Raw genomic sequence first — 20,446 nt, forward strand, 5'->3', positions numbered from 1 at the left:
CAGGGAAACAGACTGCATTCTGACAGGTCTATTGTTGAAAGGGGGCAGGCGAGAAGGGAAGCACAGGCAAACCTCCACCTTCCCACAGAGGACGACAGCCTTGCTGTACCACACAGCAGCTCGGTTACAACATAGGGCAAGATAAATGAATGCCTGAATAATGCAATAGACCAATATATGGATACTCTAACAATCAGAGAGCTGATCACAACATTGGTTGTGCCCGGGAAGGAAGAAAAGTACTCGCTAAGCCAACCTGTAGTCTTTAGACAGTACTGGGAACAAGCACTGCAGAGAACTAAAACAAAGGTGACATTTCCCTCCGGTACCAGTGAAGGCCCTAGGGAAGTTACAATATGAAACAGAATGGAGACAACTGAAAACACAGAAAGAATAGCATAACCACCATAGGTGATTTATTAATGGGGAGGAACACTGAAGGAGAATATGACAAACAGAACAACATGTGCAGGAGACAAATGGGACACTGTATTCAGGTATTGTGAAAGAGTGCAAGAATGGACAAAATTAACTACTTGTGCCTAGAGGAATTCAAACACTATGCACAAGAAATGGAAGAGTCAGAGCAGTGTCCACTCTATTCCGTGCATAAATTATAGCAAATCAAGGGCCTGAAAGACAAATGACTAGACTATCTTGTTATTAATGTAAGAGAAAAAGACTTGCTACAGGATTAAAGATACAAACGTTTTCCATATGGCCTGGAACTTTAGAAGGATATCGGAAAAATATAGTGCAAATTATAAACTTAGCAAGAGAATGGAACCTTGAACATATCTCTGATACATACCCATTGGACTTTAACCCCAAGAGTAGAAAATGCACCAGCAAACAGGTAGACCTATCACTAGTAATAGCTAAAAACAAACTGGTAATGATTTGGAAAGAGGGAATGGGACCTTAGTTCCTAGTGTGGAAAAGAGAAGTAACCAGATGGTTAGACAATGAGGCAGCACTACTACATAGGGAAACCAAAAGAGGAATGAGAAAAATCAGATTATATTAAAACATGGGACACATTACAAGATGCATTTGTTAAGCAGAAAACAGAAAAATCCAGAATAGAAATAAGTAAAGGACTGTGGTGAACTAATAATGCCAAAGAAATGTGTAACGAGACGAATAATGACTGACCCCAGTAAAGAGAACCTTAAGTACAGGGAGAACAAGGTTAAAATGTAAGATCATTTCTAAAGATCCCATTAAGGAAACATTGCTCTCTAAAGAGAACCTGGGTTGGATTACACAGCTCAACTGTTTGCAAATACATCCTCACCCATACACGAAGAAAACAAGTAATGTGAAAATAAGCTCCTGTATTACTAATGCTATTAATGGACAATGTAATGTATGATTAATAAAACTATAATGTAAAAGAATGAAAGATAGTGGTATTTAACCTTTATATCGAAAACAATTCAAATTGTGTTTAAAAAAAAGTTAACTGTCCCCTGCATCCAAATTCATTCAGATATTTTTAATGCATTGGTGTACCGACCGTTGCCAGTAAAAAAACAGGAGATCAGGTCTCAGGTTTGTGTGTGAGTGTGTGGCGGCTCTTCAAAGCTTTCAGGAAATAGTAAAGCACGTGTGCTACAGAAAAAGGCATACTGCTGCTTTGCTGATTGAGAGGGAGGACCTGGACTGTGTATGGAACTATCGTTTGAGGAGTCAATATAGCAAGTCGCATGAATGTTTCTCTCTGAATCCTCAGAACTGCAGTAGTTTTTAGAGGATGTGTTTTCAGTTGAAGATAATCTGATCTGGGGATTTTTCAAGACATGAAGATGAGAAATCATCATTTCGGAAATCCTCCATTTAAACAAAAATATTTCCAAGAAATACAACTAATAAATGTATTTATTTATTTATAATTTTTAGAGAGCGCGTAAGACCAAAAGGTATGAAAGCACTATAAAGCAGAGGAAAATACACTCGACAAACAAGAGATAGACGGTCCATCGTAGAGCCTAAGCAGCATCTATACCTTCACAGAACGATTAAACAGCCATGTTTTCCGGAACCCTAACTAACCCTCATTATCACGGATATGCTCCAGGAGGGAATTCCACAGCCTACCGGCCGTTACCGTAAAACCTCATTACCCCCTACCTGGTTTTCCTTCCCCGAGGTACTGCCACGGTGTGACATCCAGCCGATCTCAGATGTCTTTGGAGGCATACGAGTTCACAGAAGCTGTAAATTAACCTGAGCCGTGGCCATGTAAGGATTTATGCAACAAGCACAGGGCCTTAAAGGATGCCTGCTTTCTAATGGGCAATCAATGGAGATGAGACAGCCATTCAGAAATAGAGGAATGTTTAATCAGACCCAGGACTAATCGAGCAGCCGCATTCTGGATGATTTGCAATTTGTCTAGAAAGCGCTGATTGATATTCATATACAAAGCATTGCAGTAGTCCAGTCCCCCAAAAAATGAGAGAGAGCACCCGGAGCTCTTTAGGCAACAAAGGCAGGATTTTCTTTAAAATCCGACTCATCCAGCAACATGAGCTGACCATCCTATTCACCTGGGTGTCAAATGTTAAGGTGTTATCAAACACCACCTACCTGTTTTTGGCCACAACTAATGTAACCGCCCACCAACGTTCAGACCATATAGAGCTGTCTCTGCCAAACAAAACAATCTGTTTTTTCCCCATTCATTTTTACCCAATTCCTATTCATCCATCCACAGATTTCCTGCATACAGGTCCGAAACCTGTCCGCAACCTCTTTTCATGCTAGACACAATCTGGGTATCGTTTGCATAGGATGACACCTGAAATCCAAAAGATTGTACTAGATTTGCTAAGGGAGACTGAGAAAGGTTGGGCTCAAAGAGGACCACTGTGGCCCTCCGCATGGGAGCTTAAAGGGGGCTGCTCCCCAGCTCACATTAAAAGCTCTATCTTACAGGAACGATTCCAACAGCTTCAAACCCTCATCTCTTAAGTCCACCTGCTGCAGCCTTTGCATCATCAGAGTACGAGAGATGGTGTCAAAGGCTACTGAGAGATCTAACAAAACCAGTATAGTAAAACCTCCTTGGTCCACTTGTCTGCAGATAGTGACTCCGTACAATGATTCTTCCTGAACCCATTCTGTGAGGGGTTCAGGAGATCGTGATTATGGAGAAATTGAGAAATGAGCCTGGTTTTGGTTGTCTTTCCAAGATCTTAGCCGGAAGAAATAACATTGAAATCGGGCGATGATTTTTCAAGTCACTAGGGTCCTCCTCATGCTTCTTTTTCAGCAGATTCTCCATCACTTCCTTCCAAACCAGGGGATATATCCCCGTCTGCAGTACCTCTGAGAAGGTCTCTTCCAGGGCCTCCGCTATGATGGTTGGTGCAGTCTGCAGAACTCTGGTTGGACAAGGATCGTCTGAGGAACCAGAGTTAGTGCTCATGAGCAGGGACTTGATCTTAGAGGCAGGCAGAAGGGAGGATCTCATCAACCCCTCTGGAGCAGGGTGTTCCAGGGAAGACCTGCTTCCTTTTGACCTAACTGGAGTACAGAGAGAGAGGAATCCTCTGCAAGGATAGTAAACTCCGCATGAATCTTCAGAATTGTCTCTTTAAAATACAGTGCCGTTTTATTACAAAATTCTTGAGAATTTCCCACATCTAGCTGCAGCCACGGACACATGAGGGAGCAAACCGTATTTAACAGTTCCTTAGGTCCATTCAAGGAAGCTCAAATCTTCTGGGGGAAAAAAGGCTGATTCAGCCTCGATAATCGCCAAATTAGTGGTTAGCTCTTTAAGTCTACGTTTCTGTACCATATCTTAGGACAGTTTTCATTTCCTCTCCTGCCTTCTACATTGCCTTTGCAGCTCCTTCAGCTCCTCTGAATACCATGTAGCAGAGAATTCCCTCCTATCCTTCATAGGACCCTTAGTAACCATTAATCAAAGCAAGGTAAAAACAACTTGGCAGATTTATGCATTGATGCCAAAAGACATAAGTGTGTTCATTCCTTCTACTCATTCACAACTTGACAATGCTTATGCTTATTCTCCTGCAGCCTGGGGAAGGCAAAAGTACACCTGAGTGTGACAGAGTACCGGAGCTACGCTATAAGGAAATCCTTAGCAGAAAGTCAGCGTGAAACCCAAGACCTTATCCACAAGGCCACAAGTGACTCCCCAACCTTAGCAGAAATTAATTGTGTTAAGACAGCAGTAGACTGGCACAAAATAAGAGAAAGGAAAGTGAGGCAAGGACGAAAGAGAGGAAAAAGAAAGAGAGAGTCTTCTAATCTGGCCAGAATGTGCTGTCTTTCACCTAGCTATCAGGATGGCCGATATTGGTCACCACGTGTAAATGTATTTCCTGCACAGGCAATAAACTAGCCCGTGCAGACTACCTCAGTGATATAAAACTAATACATTGTATTTGCAAATAAAGAGTGTGGCACAAATAGCAGTGAGGAGTCTGATTCATCAATGATTTGGACTTCTTGACACTTGCATGAACAGTTAGGCTGCTAAGGGGTTTTGGGGCACAGCCTTGGAATGCATGGGCAATGGCATGCACTTGCAAACAAAATCCTGCATCAGGAGCAGATTAAGGTTTATTAGTCTAATCGTATTACAGTCCCAGGTTGGTGTTCATGTATCACACAGAGAGCTGGTTGTTTGTTATGGAACATGAGGCTACATTGAAAACAACTTCCAAGCATTCTAACTGATAGAAAATTCAAAGAAATGTAAGCGAAGAGACAACAGGCACTGAAACATCTGGCTAGGAGAAATAAAAATGGTAGCCAAAGGCAATGGAGCTCTTAACAAGGGTTACAGCTTATTCTAAAGGAAAGCTTTTTGTTTTTTTCCTGTGGCACAATGAAGCACATTTCCTTTGAGGATAACAAAAATAAGTTATCTGTAATGAAATCTTTTGGCAATATTTCTCTACAGATGTATCAGAAGTGCTAGCCAAGGGATCAGTTGCTTTCTTGCTGGAGTCTTTAGGGCAACAACAATTCTTGTCTTTTTGTACATGTAATTGATGATATGGATTCCCCAAGACAGTTAAGTGTACACCACCATATGGTTTTATAAATCTTAATTCCTAATACACTGCTACTTGGCGAACGAAGGTAAAACTACAGAACATAAAACAATCAAGACTGCATAAATAATACAAATGTCTTATCACTGCACCACTATACCAGAAAACTAAAACGCCACCTTTTCAAATGACTCCCAAGTTTAATCATAAAGCAGGATCAAAGAAGTCCAGCAAACAACTTGGTATTGCTATATTACAACAAGGAGCTGGTTAATCCTATTGGGCAAGCTTGTTATAGACAGTGAAAGACCGTCCAGATAGCTGGTCAACTGCTGAAAAAGAACATAGTGGTATTACTATGATTCAAGACTAGTCGACATAATTAAGGAGAAACAAGTAGCAGTGGAAAACCATATTTAGGACACAACTTGTAAGTTTTTCCTTAACATGGACAATGGCAATGATTTAACAGCCCCCCTTCAAAACAAAAAACATTGTTCAGCTATAGGTGACAGAACTATGAGGCAGGTGAAGTACTACTTTTAGGGAGCCACTTGAAAAGTCAAGCCTCAAAAGGCACAATAACATTTTACATTTGCTTTGTAATCATGTAAAAAAATAATCTTGTGGTGAATTGCGTACAGAGACATCTACATGACATCTCGGAAAAACAAAATATCTGAGAGGAATCCAAGCTACACTTAGCCATTCAATATCAGCATGTCACTCAGAACTAGCCATTATGTTGTAGAATCTCAACCAGAATCCCACTGCCAAAATTCCTGTAAGGCCTCCCACACCCAATATAAATTCAAATGCAGTTCCTGCTCATTTGTTGCTAAGCAGACATCTCACAGATGAAATAGCCACAGTCATCCATATCACTGACACTGGTTAATCAATTCAGGATCTCAATACTGAAGATTTGTTCGCCATCAAGATCGGTATCAATAAATCGAGCCCCATGAACACCTTATCTTTATCAGGCTAAGGGATATATTAAAAGAACAAGCACACCTTACACACGACTAAATGTAAGGCGTCTCTATTTATCTTTTTGCATCTACTCCACAGTAGATTATCTTGGTTAAAAGTAACTTCTAGAGGAAATCATACATTCTGACTTCTTTGATTTCCTTATGTTGACCAAACCCTAACCTAAACCTAGTGAGACTACATTAATTCTTTAAACTTCTACTTTTCATAAGCACAAACTTTGTAGCTCCATGTCATTTAATTTAATTTGTGCGGTTGATCACTGTTTCTGAAACTTGACCAAGGCAACACGCATCCTCTGCAAGAGCGAGTCAAGCCCCTGGAGACCAGCTTCAGCATCAGACAAGCACAGGGGCTCCGCTACTGAACTTAAAAAACTTCAGCTATCACAAACCACACACACTTAGGGCCCAAAAGGCAACTTTTTGTATGCATTATGTTGTCATCACTCAAGGTCGGACTGACCGTACCAGGCATCGGGCATTTTGCCAGGAGGCTGGAAAAGTTTTTTTATTTTTTTTTATACTGGGGTGCCAGTTTGTAGCAGTGCAGTAGTTTTAAAAGCACTGCAGAGTTCCTTGTATATCCACAATTTGCAGGCAACAATAAAAGGGCCAAGATAACTCTGGTGATTAATGTACCTTCTGGAGAGAGATGGGAGTTTTGTTCTTTGGCAGTTTCGATTCATCTAAGATAGCGCAGAGGGTTAATATGCCTTCTGCAAAGAACATGTACTATGCAGATTACAAAACAGTATTTTATGTGCACTGCTTTAGTCATATAGATCCTTCTGCTAGTGTGCAGTTCATAAGTGCCAATAATAACCTACCATAGTAAGCTATGAACTGCCATCAAAGAGTTGAATGCAAACTGCATGGTACAGGTTAGAAAGGCATGTTTTTTCCCAATCTTTGATTATCCTAATTTTTATTAAAAGTAAAAAAAAAAAAAAAAAGTTTGTATGGGTAGAAATAAATTAATATTTAAGTCAATTCTAACCACTGTGTTATGTTCTCAAACCTGAGTTTATGCTCAAATGCCTACCATTAGAAAATATCTGCCAGTATGGATTACATGTGCGACATGTGAATCCTACACCTTGTAGTCCCCTTTGTCTTGTATAACATTTTCTATACACTGATTTACATAAGTATGATTCACTGTACGTGTATGCGCGATGTAAAGTGCTCCAGCACCCTACACTGGTAACAGACGCTATAATGAAATACATGTGAGAGAGGGGCTATGGAGAGATGTGAAACACTGTTAGAGGATAACGGTGAGGGAATAACTGAAGAACCCCAAAAATAACCTATCCTGGTGCTCTGTAAGGTCATCATATACTATGCTTTAAAAACGAATACAACTGAATATATAATGAAAAATGTGTAGTAGAATGCATTTTTTTTGCCAATTAAAAAACAATGTTCTTGGGAAGAGATGCCCCTCTCCCCAAAGCCCTATTGCAGTATCAGGATGGCTCGCTATGTATCCTTTGGGAATGTGCTTAATTTGTAAATAAAAACGTGCCGGCAACCAAAACCCTCCTCTTAAACATGCGGCTGCTGCAATTAAATGTACGAACACGGAATGCTAAAGTCATCTCGGGCCTCTGCAATCCATTTAAAGCCACTCCCTGCCCCCTTCAGCTCACTCTTACAGCTTTCTGCTTTCTCCCACTGTGATGCTTTTTCGTTTTTCTCTTCCTCAGTCTTTTCCATATGTGTCTTTTGCTTGCAGTAAATGATGAGGCAGAAAATTAAGTGCCGGCCCTCAAAAATAAGCGCTGGTACTCCGCACCGGAAACAACAAGCACAAATCAAACACTGCTTTGGGGGTTGGTTTAACAATATTTACCAAGGGCACTTTGGGTTCCCAGTCTGTCCCTGTCATCAATGTATCAACAGAACTTTCTGCTGCTCTGTATCTAACTGTATCAACTTCTAGAGTCCCCTGTCCCCCTTACGGCACAGTTCACAGACTGATTCCTGCCACTCCCAATATAGTTTGCACCACTCTAGATGAACTGCACACAACTACATGCACCGCTTTTTACAGCTATGAATTTAAAATTATAAAAATAAGAAGTGCATCATCAACGTGGAACAGTGGATTCTGATGAAGGAAGGATGGACACCTGGAATAATCATACTTTTTTAGGCTATTTTTAAAGGTGTTCTCGCATTGAGAACGATCTGACAGCGCTATTCATGATTTGAAGTACGTGGATATGAGACCGTGTATGCAAAGTCAGAAACTTAGATTGCCGACTGATGCAGTGAAATTACAGTACAGAGCAGGAAACGTTAAGACAAAAACAAGATATCATTTATAGCCTTCAACATAGCACAGAGATGAAATTGGTATCCACTGGGATAATTGGGAGGTGAATTGTTTACAACTGGTTTGTTACAAACACCCTTCTGTAAACTAGCACCCTTATGGAAGTTTTACACTGAGCTATTCTGATTTTCTCAACAAAACCATGTTTGCTCTCTTTAACAACAGCTGTTGCTCTTCATTATTGACAATGCATGGCAACTTGCCACACTGGAGAGTACAAAACAGCATCTGATTTAAATTTGTGTGCAAGCTCAAGCCAGTAGGAGACACATGGGAGGTGTAGGGGGGACGGGTGCATGAAGGGCCCACCGGAGACTGTATCAATGACTTAGCCGTACAAGCGCCACCAACTCTCTATTGGCAAAACTGTGATGTACTGTACAAATCTAATGTTTGATCGAACTGAAATGACTGCGACATATTGGACTGTTATATGTTGAACCCTCTCTATTTAATAAAAATAATCTTAAAAAAAATAAATTTGCATGCTAACTGCCCATTTCTCCTGCTTCTGTATGGGATACTTTTAAAATTAAGTTACACTCAAACAGAAGTGTTCCATTACAGTGATAAAACCTGGCACAAACAAATCTCAATTCTCATCCACATGCACACACTTTAAATAGAAACCTTTAAAACGTAAGTGTTCTCTTTCAAAACAGTCTAGTATTTCATTTCCTTGTCACTCTCAACAACAAGTATAATAGATTTAATAGGATATCTTGAAAACAAAAAAATATATTTAAGAAGCAGAACAGACTGTCAACCTAATCAAAAATGTATCCTCAAAGGTTCCCTGCCTCCGTCAACAATGAAGAGCAAACGTGAGCCATATGGGAGCTATCAAGGCAACAGAGATTAGCAACATATTACGCTTTTGCTGCATCTTAAGGGAAACATTAAAACTTAACTGTACAGAAAAGACCAGCCAAAAATGGAAAAAAGAGACAAAGTTACAGAGATCATAAGGAAGTGAAGCCTGGGAGAAAATAGAAGATATCAGTAATAAAAGATGTGGGAAAACCGAAGACTGGAGAGACCATATTAGGAATAGAAAAGAATATTAACAAAGTTTGGAGAGATAGAGATGGAAAGGGTAAAGAAAATGAGTTTTGACACAAGAAGGAGGCAGAATATAGGACTGAAGATGGAAGAGAGCATAGAGGTAAGAGTCAATAATGAGCATTACGGTGCAATGGAACAAGACATCAATATATTAATGCTAACATGCTGCAGGCAAACAGGATCACCACGAAAAGATGAAGGCCTTATGACAATAACCCTTAACCTACAAATAAAAATTGCAGACCTAATAAGCACACACAATAATATACATATATCAACTGATGCATTATTGTGATGAGTTTCAAGTAGCATCCATAGTGTTTTATCTTCGAGCAATATATGGATTATGCAAACAAATGGTGACATCACAAGTAACATACACATACACAAGTCTGTAGAATCTTACCACCAACTGGGTTAGCGGACTGTGATCCTAAACAAGTGCAAAGGCAGGATTAGGGAGGGAGGCAGCAAGGCAGATTAAAATGGATGTGAATGGAAATAAAGGATCAGTCAGTAGAGAAACATATGCACAGTCACAAATCAACCAGGAAAAGAAGTACAAGAGGAATTTGATACCAAAAAAAAGGGATTCCTGTTTGCACTGTTAGTGTTGAAGGCTAGGTAATAATAACTGGTAATGGCAAACAAGGACATGAATTAAAATTAAGTTGCCACTGTCTTCTTAGACAAGAGGGCAGTTTCTAGTGAATGAGTAAATACTAGTTTGAATATACATACATATGTATGGATATAGCTTTTTCCACATCACAATTAGAATACAGATGTGCAAAGGTGTTGTTGACAGCAGAAACAAACATAAAAAACATGAAAGCAACAATAAGGAAATCACTAAAAACTGCAGTGGAGCAAACGAAAAGGATAGGATTTGAATGCAGCTCTATTTTGTTTTAGATATACAACACAGACAATGGCTAACAAGTTATATTGGTTTCAATTAACGTTTTACAATAAAATGCAGAAGCCTGCGTTTTCTTGACTTCTTGAAAAAGCAATGGAAATAAAAAAAAACAATCACCATAAAGAAGAAATCATAACTTTAACCATACAGAACAGATCAAGGTTGCATAACCTCTCAGTATATTACAGTTTTACATAAAATACCTTGAAGACATTTCTGATGTAAGTGACTGGGATATTTAAGAGATCAAGACAGATTTTTACATTTAGATTTCTAGATGTGCACCTATTGTTTTTGACATAATTTCTCCAAGACAAGAGGCAACTCATAAAAGACCATTACCGTGAGTCCCCTGCCTTGCACTGATCATCCCTAACTAAAGCTGCATTATATTCCGATGTGTGAAAAGGACCACTGGCTAAAAAAGGTTCTTCTCATACTTAGTTAGGGTGACACCCTGAAAGAGATTCACCACCGCTAATGAGTGTTGGATCCATAAGCTTCATGGAGTCACTTAACAAATACAATTAAACCTACACTGTGGAAACAACAATACCATGAGTACTGGAAGAGAGAAATACAAGGAAGCCTAGATAAAAATTAGCAAACAGAATAGAATGTTTAGTATGCAAAAGAGCCTTGACTGAAGGAAAAGCACCCCGGATTAAGGATGGCTTCTATGAAAGCCAGACAGAAGAATTCAATTAAATAAGATTTCGGCAGTAAACCAGAATCAACCTCTGTGACAAAGAATGCAGGTCAATACCAAATTTGTATAATCATACACCCAAATATGGACAGTAAGATGGTGAATGTACACATTTGTTCCTACTGCTCTCTTTCTACTTTTTCCATTCTGGTCTTGGCATTAGTACACCCTTTTAGGGTAACTTGTGTGCTCTATAAATTTTCCTTTCATTCACGTCTGCCACCACTTTCATGGCACTAGTGGACCTGAAGTAAGCCACAATGTATGGGTGGGCATAAGGGTGCAACAGAAGTCAGAAACAATAATGTTACAACCTGACAAAAAAATAAACACTAGGAGCATGATATGATTAGATAGAAATAAGAGAGTCTGTGCTCTTGCAAAGTGAAATATAAAACACCATCTGAAAAAGTGAGTCTTATCCAGGCTAACAATCTTGGACTTCTTGCAACAATATATCTGCTGTCATCAATTCAGTACAGAAAGAGGTGAGAACTGGAGACAGCACACATACCTCTAATATTATCACCTGACTAATGGTCTGTCACAGAAAAGAGAGCTCATGCAAGTGAGTAAATGGAAGAAAATATCTTCTTGTGATGATCTCCAGAGTCAACTGGATAAAGCTTGTCTCCAGACACTTACTGACAACAGTAATTGTTTTGATGTGTTGTCAGAGAGTGGAAAAGTCCCATCTTAATCTATAATAATATTGATGGTTACAAGCATTGTCTTGTGTCGTGCAGTGAAGACCCTGGGTTGAAATCCAATTTGTGGCAATTTGCAAAGGTGACTGAAGTGTTCAAATCTGTCAGGGATTTTATAATGGCCTTGCTTTTACTTCTTTAACATCATACTGACGTTACGGATGGTTATGTTCAATACATCACAAGTTTAACAAATTCATCTAAACACTGGGCAACAATGCAGATACATTAAGCAGAACAGTAAACTATGTGACAGTTCTATGCCCTATTCTCCTGACTTACTATATCTGTTTCTGTAGCTCCTAAGAGTGCAAGTAGTGTTTTGGAGCACTTGTGCCAGCCACCATTGCTGAAAAAAGCCTCAACGAGTATTTCTGTTAATCGGTCTACAACTATGCTCACAGTCTTACACAATTCTACACACACCAAGCTCAATTACAGAGAGTGTTTGAGGGAGTAGCACAGTGTGAGAAACATTCCGTCCAAGTCATCCAGACGTTTTCACTCTCTGCCAGGAAGGAATTAGGGAATACAGGTCACAGGGCTACTATTTGACATTGGAGGCCTCAAAGATCAACCACTTGCACTGGATATAGAGACAGGTATTAGGTTCACTAGAGCTGCCAAAGAATGCTTCCTTGCAGCTTTACAAGTACTTGGTGGAACCAAGCAGGACTTCCACCTTAAAGATAAGTATCAGCACTAAAGGAAAGGATGGGCCTGGCTGATATTTAAGGGTGTTCCAGAGAATTTATATTTTCATGAAGCTCGACACCGCACTTCAAAGGCATTTAAATTTTCTTCAAAGGCCATCAGGAGACTGAGAAATTGGCTTATCAGAGATTACACTACTACGTAGTATTCTCTCCTTTCACAAGATCCCAGTGCTACACATGGTGCCAATGGAGGGATGAAGACAGACTGAGATAAAGCAGTGATGTTATAAACATCTTAAGCCAGACTTAGAAAGTAAGAAGGAGACAAATAAGCCAGAGAATGCTGGCAGTGTTTAGAAATGTCGATTCAGCCAGATGCTCACTGAGCACTATCAAAGACACAGTTCATGTTCTATTTGAAAAAAAAGCAAAAATTCCAATATCACACAGTCGTCAATAATCCATGCAGTTGGTGTTGATGTCAGTAGTGTCAGAAAATTAAAAGCAGCATGCTGCAGTCACTGTGAACTAAGGAGCCAAAGATTGGAAATTATATCTAAGGATGTCTGTGTTACTCAACTGCTGCAGTGGCAGTGTGGAATTGAGACTTTGGGAGATTAAGTACTGGAATAGTGGCATAGGGCTAATCCAAGTTTCACTCAAGAGAAACTGGGGAGGAAAGGTCACAAAGGGGACTCCTCTGGATCATATGTTTCTGCAGAAGCGACCAGCTTGTGGTCACAAATGGCTTTTGAGCAGAGTGAGGTAAAAAAGGTATAATTTAAAGGTACACATTTTAACTACTTGGAAGGAAAGAAAGAGCACTTACAGCAGCCAAGATGGGACAGAGTACTCAAATATTGATGTGGTGTAATCCGTAAACTGCAAGTTTAAACCCTGTCAATGCTAACTCAGTCTTTCAACCTTTAAAGGCTGATAAAGTGAATAGCATCTGTAGGAAAATACCACTGTTGGCATGGTTACCCCCTCACTTTTTGCCTAGTGTTGACGCCAGCGTTGATTGGAAATGTGCAGGGACCCTGCTAACCAGGCCCCAGCACAAGTGTTCTTTCCCAAAAACTGTACTTTTGTTACCCAATTGGCACAGCCCTGGCACACAGTTAAGTCCCTTGTAAAATGTACCCCTGGTACCAAGGGCCCTGTGGCCAGGGATGGTCCCTAAGGGCTGCAGCATGTATTAAGCCACCCTAAGGGACCCCTCCCTCAGTACATGCACACTGCTTTGCAGCTGTGTATGCTAGTGGGGAGAAAAAGACGACATGGCGCTCTCCTCAGAGTGCCATGCCCACAAACCACTGCCTGTGGCATAGGTAAGACACCCCTCTAGCAGGCTTTACAGCCATAAGGCGGGGTGCACTATACCACAAGTGAGGGCATAGCTGCTTGAGCAATACGCCCCTACAGTGTATCGGTCAATTCTTAGACATTGTAAGTGCAGGGTAGCCATACTAAGTACATGGTCTGGAAGTTTGTCATTACAAACTCCACAGCACCATAATGGCTACACTAAATAATGGGAAGTTTGGTATCAAACGTCTCAGCGCAATAAACCCACACTAATGCCAGTGTGGGATTTATTGGAAAATGCACACAGAGGGCATCTTAGAGATGCCCCCTGTATGTCAGCCAGCCCGGTAGTGTAGGACTGACCAGTCTATGCCAGCCTGCCACTTCCAGACGAGTTTCTGACCACATGGGGTGAGTGCCTTTGTGTACTCTGCGGTCAGAAACAACGCCTTTCATGCGAGGAGGTGCTTCACACCTCCTCCTTCAGAAACTGTGACACCTGGTGGTGAGCCACAAAGGCTTAGGCTCGTGTTACAGTGTCCCAGGGCACTCCAGCTAGCGGCGGCAAGTCCAGAGGGATCATGAGGAAAAACAAGGAAGAGTCACCCCCTCAGCCAGGACAATCCCTAAGGTGTCCTGTGCTGAAGTGACCCCCACCTTAGGAAATCCTCTATCTTGCTTTGGAGGATTAGGACCAATAGGGATAGGTATGTGCCCCACTCCCCAAAGGGAGTAGGCACAAGGAGGGTGTAGCCACCCTCAGGGACAGTAAACATTGGCTACTGCCCTCTAACCCTAAAATGCCACTAAATCTTGTATGTAAGGGCTCCCTGAATCAAGAGATTTAGATTCCTGACAACTTCAAGAAAAGAAGGACTGCTGAGCTGAAAACCCGGCAGAGAAGAGAAGGAGACAACAACTGACTTGGCCCAAGCCCTACCAGTCTGTTTCCTGCTTCAAAGACCCTGCAAAAGAAAAACAACGTTGATCTACAGGACCAGTGACCCCTGAAAAGCCTTCAGGGGACTGCATGCATCACCGAGGACCAAGAAACTCCCGTGGACAGCAGACCTGTCCAATAAGAAGAAAAAGCAACCATCTTTAAAGGGACTCCCACCTCACTCCAGAAGCGCGAGTCCAAAACTACTCTGCACCCGATGCCCCTAGCCCGTATCCAGAGGAACTAACTAGCCAGAGAGGATCCACAGGCAATTCCTACCAAGTGTCCACCCTAAGCTGACCTCTCCACCCCTCCATGATGACGCCTGCAGATGGAATCCCCAGGACCCCCTGACCGCAATTGCCCGGGGCGAAGATATCTGATGCCTGAAGAAGCACTGCATCCGTAGCTCCCAGACTCGAGAGAAACTGACCACCAGTGCAGCTGTGAGCAGGTGGCCCTCCTTCCTGTCCAGTCAGTGGCTTGCCCGAGAAGCCCCGCCTGTGCCTCGCCTGCAACGCCTAAGTGACCCCCGGGGTCCCCCATTGAGTTCCATTGGGAACCCAACGCCCTGTTTGCACCCTGCACTCGGCCGCCACTGTGCCGCTGAGGGTGCGCGTTTGGTGCCTACTTGGGGCCCCCCAGTGCTCCTCTAAACCCCCCTGGTCTGCCCTCCGATGCGGGTACTTACCTGCAAGCAGACTGGAACAGGACCGCAACCGGAGTACCCTCCTATCCCCATAGACGCCAACGTTATTTTGGCTCCTGTTTGACCTCTGCACCTAACCGGCCCTGTGTTGCTGGTGCTGGGTGTTTGGGGTTACTTTGAACCCCCCCAACTGTGGGCTACCTATGCCCCAGAGAATGAGTCTCTAAGTCAATTACTTACCTCCAAATCTGTACTGTATTTTCCTCCCCCAAGAACTGTTGAAAATTGCACAGTGTCCACTTTTAAAATAGCTTTTTGCCATTTTAAAGAAAACTGTATGTATTGTCGATTTGATTCAAGGTACTGAACTTACCTATGCAAAGTACCTTTCATTTAAGGTACTTACCTGCAAACTGAATTTTGTGGTTTTAGAAATAAATTAACAAAATATATTTTTCTACATAAAAAACTATTGGTCTGGAGTTAAGTCATTAAGTGTGTGTTTTCACTTATTGCTTGTGTGAGTACAACAAACGCTTAACACTACCCTCTGATAAGCCTAACTGCTCGACCACACTACTACAAGTAGAGCATTAGTATTGCCTCTGTCAAGCCTCTTGGGGAACCCCTGAACTCTGTGCACACTATGGGGGTCATTCTGACCCTGGCGGCCGGTGACCGCCAGGGTCACCGACCACGGGAGCACCGCCAACAGGCTGGCGGTGCTCCCAAGGGCATTCTGACCGCGGCGGTTCAGCCGCGGCCAGAAAGGGTAAACCGGCGGTCTCCCGCCGGTTTAACACTGCCCTACAGAATCCTCCATGGCTGCGGAGCGCGCTCCGCAGCCATGGGGATTCTGACACCCCCTACCACCATCCTGTTCCTGGCGGGTCTCCCGCCAGGAACAGGATGGCGGTAGGGGGTGCCGCGGGGCCCCCATAAGAGGGCCCCGCAAAGTATTTCAGTGTCTGCAAAGCAGACACTGAAATACGCGACGGGTGCAACTGCACCCGTCGCACCTTCCCACTACGCCGGCTCCATTCGGAGCCGGAGTCCTCGTGGGAAGGTCGATTTGCCCTGGGCTGGCGGGTGGCCTTTTGGCGGCCGCCCGCCAGCCCAGGGCAAATCCCAAAATACCCTCAGCGGTCTTTTGACCGCGGAGCGGTATTTTGGAGGGGGAACATTGGCGGGCGGCTTCCGCCGCCCGCCAATGTTAGAATCACCCCCATAATCTCATTTTGATATAGTATATACATAGCCAGCTTCCTACAGCATCACATTGGGTAATAAGAAAGGTAATTTACACATCCTAGAAAATGTAAATACAGTGATATATAGTGTTAAATAAAATGCATTAAATGATAAGGGCTTCTGAGTCCTGCATTGTGCCAATAACAGTTCATGTCTTGTTTACTTTGCAGGTGAACAAGCATAGATTTCTTCAGCTGCCAGAGGTGACCAGATGACCAGCACCCTGCTGGCTGCCACAAATAATCATTTCTGACAACTGTCTTCAAAATATCCTATTACCCAAGTGAAAAAAGATATGAATTCCACTCAAACAATATACTTGTGACTGATGTTGGACCAAAAGACCAAGTCTGAATTCTCAGACCAGAAAGAAGCAATGGAACCAATAACAGAAATCAATATTTGAATGGAAGTACACAGGAGATCAACAAAGTACAATGTAATTTTAAAAAGAGACAGCCTTGTCTAAACTTCAAAAATAGGGTTCCTGTGGTGGTCTCCTTTTCTCATTCTGTCTTAGGCATATCTGCATAGGCCATGTATTTTACTTTAATTAAACATTTTCCATAGCGCTTCTGCACCCAAAGGTATTAGTGCTCTTTACAAGAAAACAGCATATTATGTGACACGGCATCAAGCCACAAAGACAGTAACTAGCTAATAAGCAGAACAATGTAAATAACGGGGGCGGAGACAGACGCTCTTTGAACGAGCTCCACGCAGGCCCACATAAAAATCCTGACGTCTATCCTTCTGCCTCCTGGTTCAGGACACAGGAAGTAACCGGTGGGCAACCACTAGATGGTGTGATATGAGATCTGCCGCCAACCCATGAGACAAGACTGGACAGACCACCTCATGAATTGATGGGTGGCCCCTGTGGTCTCACGGCCTGTGGCTCCTTCTCCTGGCTGGGTGCCGGCATTGTACCTTGTCTGGGGCGGCCCGCAGAGGACCAGGGGACTGAAGGAGGGTCTTTCCCACTCTGGGTGGCTGTGCAGCCTCTTGCCTGACGTCTGGAGGGGAGTGGGTGGACTGAGGACCCACCTTGGAAGCCTCCAGGGGATTGAGGAAGGCTCCGGGCCATCGTAAGAGCTATGCGACTGCAGCTGGTGAGGCCCAGAGTTCACTGGTGATGTTGAGCTGGGGGGTGGGGGTCTGTGGGGAGAGAAGGGGGTTGTACAGCTACGCTGAGGCAGGTGTGAGCTTTCCCTGGGGGTGAGTGGTTGAGGACCTGGGCTTCTGCAGGGGCGGCAGACTCCTGCAGGGCCTGGCAGTGAAGGGAGAGGGGGAGTGTGAGTGTGTGTGTGTGTATATATATATATATATATATATATATATATATATATATATATATATATATATATATATATGTATATATATAGATATAGATATATATAGAGAGAGAGAAACTGTGAGGAGTCCTTGTTCTTTTGCTGGCTTTGGGGGGGGGGGGTGGCTGGCCTGTTCCCGCCCCACTCCAAAAGAAAATGAGCACTGAAGATGTGATTGCACAGGATGACAATTGGCCCTGGAATACTGGTGAGGCCCTTGACGTCCGGTAGAGCTAGGCTAGGAGATGCCTGGATTGCTGTGACCCTCCCCACCTCCTTTCTTGATGGGCCTCCCCTGACTGTGTGTATGATATTGCGCATTTTACTCTGAGTCTCCCGTGTGCCCTGGATTCGTGGACGCTGGTCATCAGAGCTGGCACAGTTTTTTTCTTCCTTTATAAACAGATTTTTATTGCTTTTCATAAGAAACATAAACAACAAAAAGAGGAAAAACTCAACACAACCTGCACAGGTACTACCGGTTCTGGTTTGCATCCAAGTGATATAGAACACACTGGTTATTAGTAGTGCTACTTAACATAGCAAAAACGCAGGAACGCACATCCACCAGTAAGACTTCATTCGAGTAAGCACATCCATTTCCCCCACACCCTCCCATGTTTGTGGGGGCACACCCTAGACTCATACACCCCTTTTTCTTGTGCTGTGCACCAGTCCAATCCACGCCTCCATTTTGGGAGGGAAGGACCCCTGGTGGAATTCCAGCGCAATGTCCCTCTTTGCCACCAGCAAGGCCGTTCCAACAAAGGTTCAATCTGCTCTAGAGCCCTCCAACTCTTCCATCGTACCCAATAGGACCAGTTTTGGGGACAACAGTTGTGCCTTTCTTAGCACTTTGTTGAGCTCTTGATTTATCTTTCCCCAATAAACCTGTATCACAGGACAAGTCCACACCATGTGGAAGAAATCAGCCGGGCCCAGGGCACATTGCGGACATTGGACAGATATCCGGAGGCCCATCTTACGCAGTCTGTCGGGGGACAAGTATGCTCTGTGTAGGAAATAAAATTGTATCGCCCTCAGCCTCGCCGACACCGCCAACACCCGAGGAGCCATCAAAGCCTCTGCCCACACTGTTTCATCAAGCGGCCCCAGCCATGCCTCCCATCTGCTCCTAAGGTGACTCAGGTCACCAGGGGCGTTTATTGACATTCTATAAATTTGGGATACACTTTTCCTCCCCAAGCTACCCATAAGCAACTTAGCCTCAAGTGGGCTGAATTCCGGTATTGGGTCAGCGCCAGTCAAGTGCGCACCCAGGGCATGCCGGAGTTGAAGGTATCTAAAGAACTGCGTTGGAGACAGCTGAAACTTGGTCTGTAATTCCTGAAAGGACTTCAGTGTGTTCCCTCTCCAGACGTCTCCCACCAGGGAGATGCCCAGTGTGTCCCACCCCGTGAAGCCCTCTAGTGCGGCTGTTTCACTCAGCCATTTACCTTTGCCACAGTGGGGTTTGTTGGGTGACGATATTGTTCCATCTGGTGTGCCGTAGCGCTGCGCTCCAAGCAAGAAAGACCGCTCTAGTTACTGGCTTTAAGTCTCGGGGGATTGGCGTGCCGTAGAAGAAGTCCAGAATACGAGGAAAACCCATTGATTCTAATTCTAGCTGACAGAATGGGTCCGTCCAACCCCCGTTGAACCAATCATGAACCACCAGGAGTTGAGTCGCCAAGTAACACAGATATGGATCGCCCATACCCAGTCCCCATCGTACACCCGCCTTAGACAGCTTTGCGATGCCACCCGGTGCCTCGCTCCGCCCCACAGAATGAGGGGGTGGCTCCCTCTAGCTTCCAGAACCAGGAGCGAGGGATCACAAACGGTAAGTTTTGGAGCACATATAGGAGTCGCGGCAATACCATCATTTTATATAGGGCTACACGACCCAAAACATTTAGAGGCAATGTTTGCCACCGTTGTAGATCTGCCCTGACGTGGGACACGAGCAGTGTCAGGTTCAGAGCCCAGGATGGTTCCGGAAGCAGCGTGACCCACACTCCAAGATATTTAAAACTCAACCGGCGTAGGGGCACCACCTCTTGCCAGTTGAAGCAGTCTCTTGACATTGCCAGGGGGACCAACACCGATTTGGCGGGGTTTATTTTGAGCCTTGAGGCCTCCTCAAAACAACAGAGGAGATGAAAACTTTGGGGCCCCGTCACACTAGGATTCTCCATATACATCAGGACATCATCTGCATATAACGCCACTCGGTCCTCATACGAAGGACCCCACTTCCACCCGCGATATATTGGATCTCCCCTTATCAGTTGTACCAAGGGCTCGATGGCCAGGGCAAAAAGGAGAGGGGAAAGGGGGCAACCCTGGCGCGTTCCCCAATTGATAGAAAAAAAAACAAAGACAAGGTCCCATTCACCTGCACACACGCCGTAGGGTTAGCATACAAGGCCTGGACCATTCAGCGAAACCTCGGCCCGAAGCCCGCCCGCTGGAGTACCAAGAAGAGAAATCCCCAGTCGACGGAGTCAAAGGCTTTCTCAAAGTCTAT

General features: G+C 43.6%; 1 protein-coding gene across 50 annotated transcripts in view; it reads right to left on the reverse strand.

Moving 5' to 3' along the window:
* CLASP2 (cytoplasmic linker associated protein 2) overlaps nucleotides 1–20,446 on the reverse strand; it is a 1,425,897-nt gene that overhangs the window by 459,607 nt on the left and 945,844 nt on the right. For 19 of the 50 annotated variants that reach the window (XM_069214467.1, XM_069214449.1, XM_069214503.1 and 16 more), the window contains one exon: nucleotides 9,847–9,873. The exons of the other annotated variants lie outside the window; for them this stretch is intronic. In XM_069214467.1, the coding sequence (XP_069070568.1) occupies nucleotides 9,847–9,873 (27 nt within the window). The remainder of the gene's footprint in view (nucleotides 1–9,846; nucleotides 9,874–20,446) is intronic. 50 annotated transcript variants of the gene reach the window in all.

Source organism: Pleurodeles waltl, chromosome 2_1 (genome assembly GCF_031143425.1).
Source record: "Pleurodeles waltl isolate 20211129_DDA chromosome 2_1, aPleWal1.hap1.20221129, whole genome shotgun sequence".
Lineage (NCBI taxonomy): Eukaryota > Metazoa > Chordata > Amphibia > Caudata > Salamandridae > Pleurodeles > Pleurodeles waltl.